The sequence below is a fragment of the Aspergillus lucknowensis genome (assembly GCF_044049455.1).
Source record: "Aspergillus lucknowensis strain CBS 449.75 chromosome Unknown BJX67scaffold_8, whole genome shotgun sequence".
Classification (NCBI taxonomy): Eukaryota; Fungi; Ascomycota; class Eurotiomycetes; order Eurotiales; family Aspergillaceae; genus Aspergillus; species Aspergillus lucknowensis.
The window spans coordinates 360,838-370,893 of record NW_027263552.1 but is presented as its reverse complement, the minus strand read 5'-3'; the positions used below and the strand labels follow the sequence as shown (position 1 = coordinate 370,893).

Below are 10,056 nucleotides of genomic sequence, written 5' to 3'. Positions count from 1 at the left end.
GGGGGGGGTTCCTACGGCGGCTAGGGAGTTTCGTAGATGAGGTAGATTTAGTATGTAGTTACGACAAGCAGAATAATTAGGATCAACGGACCGGCCAAGGCCGCACCCGTTGAGATCAGTACGCCACTCTTGTTCGCATATCCTGCAAGGCGTTAGCAATTTGATAGGGGAGACAAAAGGTGAAAGACGTACCGAGATCTTTCGCTCAATCTCCCTGACTGAGCGATCCAGCTCAGCGGCGATCATCATCTTCGTATCATTAGAAAGTAGGAAATACATCTCACAAAGGTCTCCATCGATGACGCCCTTCACGGGCGCGTAGTAGCTTCGGTAGATGAGGTGGTCCCTTCCGGCAAGTGGGGGGCTTTGTGATGCCAGTTGCATCTCCAGGCTTTGGAAGAAGTCGACATCTTCTCGGCCGATGAACGGCACCAGCATTCCGATCGTACCCTGGAATCCAGTCCACACGAGGATGTCACGACCCCCAGCAACGAGCTGGGCCTTGTGTAGGCTGGTGGGGATGTCTTGGGTGTAGACGTGAATCATCAATTCCAGGCGGTTAGGTGTACCCTGGAGGTATCCGCGCTCGTGGATGAGATGGGCACCAGAGCCCTCCTCGTCGGCCTCCTCGGAGATCTTCTTGGGACATCGCAGTAACCAAAGGTTCCCGAATTTGTCGCCCCCAGCCGTCGTTTCATAGTCCACCATCGCCGTTGACGTGGTCCAACGTGGCACTGAATCGTCCACGAACGGAATAATAACGTTCTCTTGATACTTGTACACGACATATGTGATGCTCTCGCGGACATCGCTAACAACAATCCTGCTGCCTTGCGTTTGCAGATCGACAATCGCCTTCGGAGCCACGATAGCCTGGCACTTGCGAAGCAGTTGCTTCATACCCAAGTCGTAGATTCGGAGAACAGAACCAATACCGGCCACGAGACGGCCTTGGAAAGCAAGAAGCGCGAGGGGAGGCTCTTCCACCTTGGTCTTATGGATGAATTCTAGCTCCTTTCCATCTTCTTGGAATCGATAAATGTGGATGTATCCTCCAGCGGAGGACGGTGGGTTAACTGTCATATCTTTCGCAGTCCCGACAACCAGGAACGTTTCATCGTCCTGGCTCGTAAAGGGAACAGCAGCCACGCTGACCGCAGCTTCGTTCTCCTCCAACTCTACTGTTGCGATCACCGACTTAGCGTCGAGTGGATCAACCACCTGAATGCACGAGGCCCAGTGGCCATTGGCACGAGGGTAGCCAAATTCCTCTGGTGGTAGGACTGTGGCGTCGCCGTTCCGGGACTTCGAGTCTTCCAGCAGTCGGGCTCTCGTTGCCGGTGATAGAACGTTGCTGTCGGCTTCAATGACATAGAAGAAGGGCTGTTCCGGATGCTTCAAGAATCGGCGTGGAGTATATGCGAGAGGAATGGATTGCTGCAGGATGTTGTTGTCCAGCTTCTCGATGGAAAAGATCCTGTCGTCAATTGTTAGACACTGATCACATCCACGCTTGTAAGCGACAAATTTGGGATGTTACGATTTCAGTAGGAACAATTGGAGTATAAATATAAGAATGATGATCCACACAGTCATTCAGGAACAATTCCTTTCTCATCATATAATCGCAATAAAATATAGAAAGATGAATAGAGGCAGCGGATATAGGGAAGAAAGATGGGGAACACACCGTAAGTTCTGACCTTGAATACCAACCATGCCTTCCACACATTGTTCACTGGAAAAGTTCCAGCCCCACTCGAGTCCGACGTAGTCCAGTGGCGTGAGCATGAAACCTTTTGTCTGAGTATCTGAGTAACCCAACCAAGGGCGCGAGCTTAGGGCAAGCACAGCTGTCTGGCCCTTTACAGACACTTGGAAGAGTTTCACGGCCTTGGATCCTAGGAATCGAGTACGCGTGTCGGAAAGTTCACCCGTTACTTCATCGAGAACTGTTCGCAAATAGACACCAGAATGAAGACCGATGTGGAGATATAGAGTGGTGCCTCCGGAGCTGGAATCAGCCATGGACATGATATTCAAAGCGGACGGCGCCGCAGTCAAGGCTTGAACGGATTTGTTCTCCAGCGTGCTGTCAGGGTCCAAGCTAAGTATCCGGACAGTTGAATCATCGCATCCGACGGCCAGGAATGAGCTTCGAGTTCGACCCTCTGGGACTTTCCCCAGACTGAGACAAGTCACCGTTCCGGTCATTTGCCGCCGTTCATCATACTCAGCAAGGGACCCGTCGGCATCCATCTCAAAATAAACGATCTCACCCGAACTCAGCGCCACCGTAACTTGGCGCTCGTTAGTTGCTGCTGCGACAATCGAGCGATGCTGGGGGGCTGGCCACTCGTTCACTCGTCTATCAGGAAGAATATGACGTATACCCCGCGGGTGAATCTGGATCAGCGAATCTTCCCCGAGCTGTTGAACAGCGAGTGTGGGTGCGCTTGATAGGAAACCGGTGTCAGTCACCTCTTCCACCGTCTCTCCGATGCTCAGAACGAGGGTACCATTTCCAAAAGACAGCACAATGTAAGCATCGAACTCATCCCCCCTAGTGAGCTTCGTCGTCCACACGGCTGACGGCACGCTAGGAAGTTCCGACTCGACAATCTCCGAGACTTCCAACCCATGCTTCAGTGTTCTGAAGGTGCTTCGGGGACCCGTACCGGAGATCGTGAAGATCTGAGGAGCGTCATCCTCGGAGATGTTCGCCACCTTGCTGTCGATTAATGGGTTTAGAGAGTTGATGGTCTCCACGAGATTAAGGTTTTCAGCGCTTCTGGGCTGAAAAAAGATCGGCTCGTAGGAAGCTGTCGGGTCCGCAGAGAAATCATCGCTAACAAACTCAATTTCTTCGTCATCATCTCCAAGTTTCTCAAATTGGTAGAAGTGATGGTTTCCACCCTCGCCGGCGACGTAAAGAAAACCACTCTTGAGAATCAGCAAGCTTGAGGCAAGAGGGACTGTATCAAAGTACTTGATTTTCAGCCTCTTCACCTCCCCGGTCAACTGCCCATTGTCATCCTCGACCATATCGATTGTGAGTTTGAAAAGATCGCCATCCTCCGTCTGCAGGAGGAAGAAAAATGCACCTCGCATTTTATGCATCACACCAGCGATAATAGCACGTTTGCGCTCCGGGTTTTCCGTTGCCCCTCGTCGGCGGGGGATAGGCACTCGAAAGGCATCTTGATTCAAATGTCGGTAAGTGATGTTATCCTCTGCACACACCAGAACACCGCTAGGACCATCTGCTCCGCCAGGGACCTGGAAAAGCATCGATGCTGTGCGGTCAACCGGATCTGCCCACTTGCGAACAACATGATTTAGGCCAAGATCGAGCTCATAATACACTAGAAGTTTCTCAACCTCTTCGTACGCCCGACCTGTAGGGTCCTGGTCAGACTCAGAGTAATCTACTTCAAGAGCCGCAAAGACCGGGTTCTCATACCCAGCGTCTAGTGCAACAATTGAAAATACCAAAGTCTGCGGTTTATGCGCTTCCAGTGGGGATGAAATCGTAAGCTCGGCCTGCGAGTTCCGATTCAGGACATAAACGAGTTTGTTCTTCTCCACAGACGCGATGATACACGCCCTGCCCTTCGGGTCGACCGCTAGATACTGGCCTGGAATGACACGACGCACGCCCGACTTGCCAAATGTCTCGAGATGGATACGGTTGAACCGATTCTGTGAAGGCACATACTCGATTATGGTGATACGACCTGAGTCTGAGCCAATAATGATATAATCTATACGCACATCTCAGCACGGTTTCTTGGAGACTAGTACCCAGCATCCACTTTGCAGACCGGGGCACGTCCCACTTCCAAAGGGGTTCGTTCGGCAGTGAAGGATCGTGCTGCCCGGAAAGCTTGACGAATCACTAAAATGATCTTGGAATTTCGCTGACGGGACAACGTAAAAACATACCTTTGTTGCTACCGGCAAGCCTAAAGGCAGCTAGGCTTCGTATTATGCCAAAGACATCCTGGGAATATAGCGGAGTGACCTTGCCCTGCGTGGGATCGGGACGGTGGATCGTCAGCTTCGATCCAGACGAGGTGACAATCTGCTGCTCCTTCGTTCCGGCAAATTGGCCCAGGATTGCCTGAGTAATCGCAGTTGGTGGCTGAATGGTCAAGGAGTACATGAACATATGCGAGGTGGTCGCCATGATACGCAAATTGGTACGTCGAAGCTTCGACGCAACCAGGTAAATGAGCTGTTGATGTTGCAACCCACGTGTAGTCAACGTTGGACGACTCTATAGTGAGAGCACTCCCATTGCGGCAGAAGCAGCCAGCAAGATAGAGGGCACTCGGGTACGAGGTGACCCCGCGGGTAAAGCTGAGACTGGGAGCTGAAAGCAGGTTGTGTTGAGGACGCGAAGGTGAAAAATTACAGTTGTGGAGCTCTGGCGCAAGATCAGTTGCCTGTTTGTCTCGTTTGGCTTGCTTCTATCACGTGAATATCAAGTGCCGGTACCGATGTGACAATACAATCCCCTTTTCCCCGGGGGTCGAAGAGATAATACGTGTAATTCTGAGACAGCCGCGACGCCTCCGTCATTCTGAGGAGCTCAAAGGAAACGATGGGCTTCTGCCCGCTTCTCTCTTGGGCCAACTTCCCGAAGAAATTCGGGTCAACCGATTTGGTGTGGTGCCTCCGTGCTTGACTCTGAACTATCCTCTCCCATCTGATTGTGCTACTCTTCCCACCGGGGCTTTTACTGGGTTTCTCGCCTCCTGCCTGCTCGACGCAAGCGCTCTTGTTCTTGTTGTTCTTCCTTCAAGCTTGTGACGTTGTGCTGTTGTTGCCTCCGCCCCCAAATCACCCCTCACCAACGCCGACATCACATATCATCATGGCCGATGATACCGCCACGGCGGAGGATGCGCCCATCACATTTAACATCAAAGCGTCCAATGATGCTAGATTTATTCTCACATTACCACTTTCGACGCCAGTATCGGATTTGAAGGAGAGGCTCTCTTCGCCGGAATATGCCGATACACCAGCGGAGCGCCAGCGTCTGATCTACTCAGGAAGGGTGCTCAAAGATAACGACACCCTAGCGACTTACAAGATCAAAGACGGGCATACCATCCACCTTGTCAAGAGTGCCGCCAGCAACCCGCGGCCGCCTGCGCCCACCCAGAGTACATCGGCCGCTGCGACAGCAACCGCCACCTCCAACCAAGCGGCCACCGGTGTTCCAACAAACCTGGCCGCTGGCACGGGAAATAACCCTCTTGCAGGTCTGACTGGCGCGCGGTACGCTGGGTTTGCCCAGCTGCCAGGTGCTGGTATGTTTGGCCCAGATGGTGGGGTAAGTGATGTACCATACGCCTTCCCTCAGGATCGGTCCACTAATTTACATCTCTCTTCAAGATGGGCCCTCCTCCCGACGCCGACTCGATGCTCCAGATGCTTGAAAATCCCCAATTCCAGTCCGCCATCAACGAGGCGCTCCAAAACCCTGCCATGATCGATATGATGATTCAACAAAACCCATTGCTACGTGATGCACCAGGAGCCCGCCAGATGCTGCAGAGTCCCGAATTCCGCCGTATGTTGACCGACCCCAACTCACTTCGTCACATGATTCAACTTCAACGAGCAATGGGAATTTCTGGACTTGGTGGCGGTGCTGGTGGAGGTGGTGCTTTCCCTGCGCCAGGAGTTACCAACACAACGCCCGAGGGGACTGGGGAAGGGCAGAACACTGGCGCAAACACCGCAAATACTGGTGCGAACACTGCTCCTGGTGCCCCGTTGTTCAACCCTTTTATGCCACAAGGCCTTGGCGCCGGCAATCCCTTCGCAGCTCTGTTTGGAGGCAACCAGGGCACGGGTATCAATCCCCCAAGCACATCCATTCCAGCAGGTGGCGACCAGAGCGGAGCGGCGCAGGCGGAATCAGGAGGAACTACCGGAGGGAGTGCTGCAGCGGAAGGGCAAACCTCACAGAACGCACAGAATGCACAGAATCCCTTCGGCTTGTTGAATCCGTCACTTTTCGGTGGACAAGGGGGCATAAATCCGTTCAACCCGCAACAAAATCCGTTTCTCCGAAACCCAGCTCTACTTGAACAGATGATGCAGTCAATGGGGAGCCAGGCGGGAGAAGGTGGTGCTGCCAACCCGTTCGGCGCCCTTTTCGGGGGCACCGGTTTCGGCAACGCAGCGCCCCCGGACAACCGACCGCCGGAAGAGAGGTACGCAGAGCAGTTACGCCAGCTTAACGACATGGGATTCTTCGAATTCGAACGAAACATCGAGGCTCTCCGTCGAGCAGGAGGCAGTGTACAAGGGGCGGTGGAGTATCTGTTGAGCCACCCTTCCTAAGGCTCGCTCTCTCATTTGGCAGATGGCATGAGATATGTTGGCGGGTTTCTAACACCTTCATTGGGTCTTTGCGTTTCTTTGCGAACTGCAGCCTGCGGCTGCATGTGAAACCTTGCTGTAATGTTTATCGCCCTCATGGCTCGGTAGAATGGGCTTTTATCATGTATGTATCTTTTTTCGACATTCAATATGTCTCCATGTCAGGAGGCCATCGTCATTTGTGAGTCTCTTTTTGCAAGGTCTCATTTGCGTAGATTCGAAGTCCTGGCGATATATATTCTATGCGAATCCGCCTAGGATGGTCCGTGGAAATCTGGAGGAACAAAGCATTTCTGAGGTCCTGTTGATGTTTACTTGAGATCGTGAACTTCCAGTAGAGTCCGATTCGCTCACTGGCTGAATCCTTTATACCAGTGGAGTGATTTGGCCTTTTGGTCCAGCTGGTTGATGGTTAGAGAATGCTCTTCTGTGTTGCTGATCTTTCCTGGCGACGGCTCGCCAAATCGCGAACCTCCGCCGAGCAATGCCCCCTCCCTCTTCATCTTTCGTCCAACTCAGTCGCTTCTTCGATATTCGCAAATAATGTCCGTTGTCTAATCCACTCGTTTCACCTTAAGATATCTCGGTCGCTATATTCCCCTTCTCCCCCTCGTTGCGTTTTCAATACATTTCGGAAGAGCTTTGATCCACCCCCCTCGATTCGCGTTGTTTCTGGCTGGTTTCCAGGAGCCCTCCTTTCTCATTCTCGGCGCATCGTTCTATCTCTATTTGCGGATCGCTTTCATTCCCCCCCCTACCATTGTATCTATTTGAATTGCGCCTCTGTCGAAGATAGTCGTGGTGCTCGGGGCGGTAACCCATCACTCTGTGGAAGCTGCCACGTTGACTGATCCTTGACTGGTACATGCTTCCGTGATAGCGACTCGGCTGTTGCGCTGCACTCTTCGAAATCTGCCCATCTCATCTTGTCAATAATGGAGCCACGATGGCGAGGCTCTCTTCATCAATTGACACTCCTGCTGGTTTTTATATCGTATTCCTGCGCCTGGTACTTGCCCGGTATGTTCCCCATCAAAGAAATTTGTCCTACCAAACCTTCAGTCCGCTAAGTTATCGTGGTTGCTGGCATAGGCTATTCAATCAAGCGGTATAACGATGGCGAATCAATCCCACTCCTTGTGAACAAGATCTTTTCGGACAATACACAACTTCAGTATGCCTATTTTGACCTACCCTTCGTATGCCCTCCCAGTGGACGGACACATGACGGTTCGCCCTTCGGCTCTGGGCATAGCGTATCGCAGAACCTTGGAGAGATCCTTCGTGGCGACCGGATCGTGACCTCTGATTTCGAGCTCAATATGGGCAAAAATGCGGAATGCCGCGCCATGTGTACGCAGGAGATTGGACGTCAGGATGTGAAATGGGGTCGACAACTCATTCGGGAGGGATATGTGGTTGAATGGATTGCCGATAATCTTCCAGGCGCGACGAGCTTCGTGACCGTCGACCGGACCCGGAAGTACTACGCATCGGGCTTCAAGCTAGGGTCCCGAGAGTTTTCGCCGGTTGACGGAAAACAGCGTTACTACATCAACAATCATTTCACCATCGTGATCCGCTGGCGCGCGGCACCGGAAGGAGGAAAGGTCGTTGTTGGCTTCGAGGTCTTCCCAAAGAGCATCCGCGCCGAAGATCATGGAGAGAACGGTTGTCCCGAGCACGTCCATGAGGAGCATGAAGGACTCGAGCTGTATATTCCGCCTAACCTGGATCGTCTACGAGAGAAGTACCCGGGGTCTTCCTATCTCCCTGAAGACGATGACTATGATGACGGAGCCACCCTGAAGATTCCAATCACGTATTCAGTTTATTTCAAGGAGGAAAACGGGATCGAATGGTCGAACCGCTGGGACCTGTATTTTAGCAAGCAGGATGACAGCTCGATGACGCACTGGTTAGCTGTTCTCAACTCCTTGACAATCTCTACTGTGTTAGGAGTGGCGGTGTATGTCATTTGGAACAGAACGGTGCAAGGAGACATCAAAGGCCGGGGTGATGGGGCGATGGATGATGAGAGGTCTAGGAGAGGGGGAGCAAAGAAAGAGGGACTGTTGGACCAAGCGTCGGATGTTGAGCGAGACGGTGACATTGGCTCTGATGACGAAGGACTAGACGATGTTAGTGGCTGGAAGCTCCTTCACGCCGATGTGTTTCGAGTGCCGGAGTTCAGCGGACTTCTTGCGCCTCTGGTTGGCTCTGGAATGCAGCTTCTCTTCATGACTTCTGGTCTGCTGCTTCTTAGCTGTCTGGGAATACTAAATCCGAGCTTCCGGGGGGGATTTGTTAGTGTCGGCATGGGTTTGTTTGTCTTTGCTGGGCTCTTCTCAGGGTACTTCTCCGGAAGCCTATATAAGACTTTTGGGGGGGTGAGCTGGCGCAAGAACACGCTAATTGTAAGTACCAGGAACCTTCCTATGTCCTGTTTGCTACTGACATGCTGGTAGACTGCTCTGCTGTTTCCTGGACTGACATTTAGTCTCATCTTCATCCTAAATCTCTTTGTTTGGGCCCAGGCGTCCAGTACGGCGATCCCTTTCGGTACATTGGTCGGAATTATTGCGCTTTGGCTGTTGATTCAGGTTCCGCTCGTGTATATCGGGAGCTGGTACGGTTTTATGCGAGCCAAGCCATGGGAGCACCCCACCAAGACGTCCTCGATTCCGCGCCAGATTCCCCCGCAACCTTGGTACTTGCAAAGCGTGCAGGAGACAATTCTGACGGGGCTCGCTCCGTTTGCGGTCCTGTTTATCGAGCTGCTTTTTGTGTTTAAGAACCTGTGGCAGGACAAGAGTGGATACTACTACGTGTTCGGCTTCCTGAGTGCTGTGACGACGATCCTGATGGTCACAGTCGGTGAGGTGACGATCATTGCAACATACAGCCAGCTTTGCTCCGAGGTAGGTGGGCTTCGAGATCGGGTTTGGCAAAGACGCAAGCTTACACGGGTAGAACTACCATTGGTGGTGGCAGAGTTTCTTGACGGGCGGGAGCAGTGCATTCTGGGTGTTTGCGTATTGCGTTTGGTATTACTATTTCCATCTGCACATTACCGGGTTCGTGTCTACTCTGCTTTTTTTCAGCTATAGCTTGCTCGCTTGCGCCGTGTACGGTTTGTTGACGGGGACGGTTGGATTCCTGTCGGCGTATACCTTTATCCGCCGTATCTACAGGTAAGCTGCCAGATTGTGATAAGCAAAGCAAACTCCTGGGGTTATCAAGCTAACCTGAACAGTTCGGTCAAAGTAGATTAGCCTTGTTTAGCCTGATAGCACCAAACTGAGGCCCAACTTAATGCCATTCCCAGCTTGTGATTCAAGATCCTCATTTTCTTGTTTCTGGGAGTGTGATAGTCCGAGTCTTAGCTCTCTTAGGAGCGGGCCGCGGGTGTGGCTGGTGTGGAGTATGTACTTTGTTACTTAGCGGGAGTCAGCTTCAAAACAGCGGATCATTGAATGCATCTTGCTTTTTTTGTCTTGACATCTCCGCGCGGATACTAATTTAGACTGGCGGAGTAACCTTAATCACCACGTGAAGCCGGTCAACCTTTGGGAGGGAGCCGGAAACACGGGCTTGGACGGCTCCAGACTTCACTTTGACGTCAGACTTCATGTCCTTTCCCCGGGGGGGGGG

General features: G+C 52.3%; 2 protein-coding genes across 2 annotated transcripts; one reads left to right on the top strand and one right to left on the bottom strand.

Annotated features, from left to right (window-relative positions):
• Positions 1–28: 28 nt before the first annotated feature.
• BJX67DRAFT_347021 (DDB1/RSE1 family protein) lies at positions 29–4,406 on the bottom strand. The gene is made up of 4 exons (XM_071028487.1): positions 3,946–4,406; positions 1,691–3,764; positions 193–1,477; positions 29–142 (listed from the first exon to the last, which is right to left on the bottom strand). Exons 1-4 carry the CDS (start codon positions 4,187–4,189, stop codon positions 116–118), a joined length of 3,630 nt encoding a protein of 1,209 aa, XP_070888786.1. The 5' UTR covers positions 4,190–4,406; the 3' UTR covers positions 29–115.
• Positions 4,407–4,549: 143 nt separating this feature from the next.
• On the top strand, positions 4,550–6,850 carry BJX67DRAFT_321625 (ubiquitin domain-containing protein DSK2). The gene is made up of 2 exons (XM_071027343.1): positions 4,550–5,344; positions 5,407–6,850. The coding sequence occupies exons 1-2, from the start codon at positions 4,880–4,882 to the stop codon at positions 6,361–6,363; spliced, it is 1,422 nt and encodes a 473-aa protein (XP_070888785.1). The 5' UTR covers positions 4,550–4,879; the 3' UTR covers positions 6,364–6,850.
• Positions 6,851–10,056: the final 3,206 nt, after the last annotated feature.

What these genes read in the sequence shown, in the direction of transcription:
- BJX67DRAFT_347021 (XM_071028487.1), bottom strand. Translation starts at nt 4,189, where the DNA reads ATGGCGACCACCTCGCATATGTTCATGTACTCCTTGACCATTCAGCCA. An exon ending in GCTTGCCGGTAGCAACAAAG is followed by an intron (nt 3,765 to 3,945) that starts GTATGTTTTTAC and finishes ATGTGCGTATAG; the next exon opens with ATTATATCATTATTGGCTCA. An exon ending in ATTCAAGGTCAGAACTTACG is followed by an intron (nt 1,478 to 1,690) that starts GTGTGTTCCCCA and finishes AATTGACGACAG; the next exon opens with GATCTTTTCCATCGAGAAGC.
- BJX67DRAFT_321625 (XM_071027343.1), top strand. Translation starts at nt 4,880, where the DNA reads ATGGCCGATGATACCGCCACGGCGGAGGATGCGCCCATCACATTTAAC. An exon ending in TGTTTGGCCCAGATGGTGGG is followed by an intron (nt 5,345 to 5,406) that starts GTAAGTGATGTA and finishes TCTCTCTTCAAG; the next exon opens with ATGGGCCCTCCTCCCGACGC.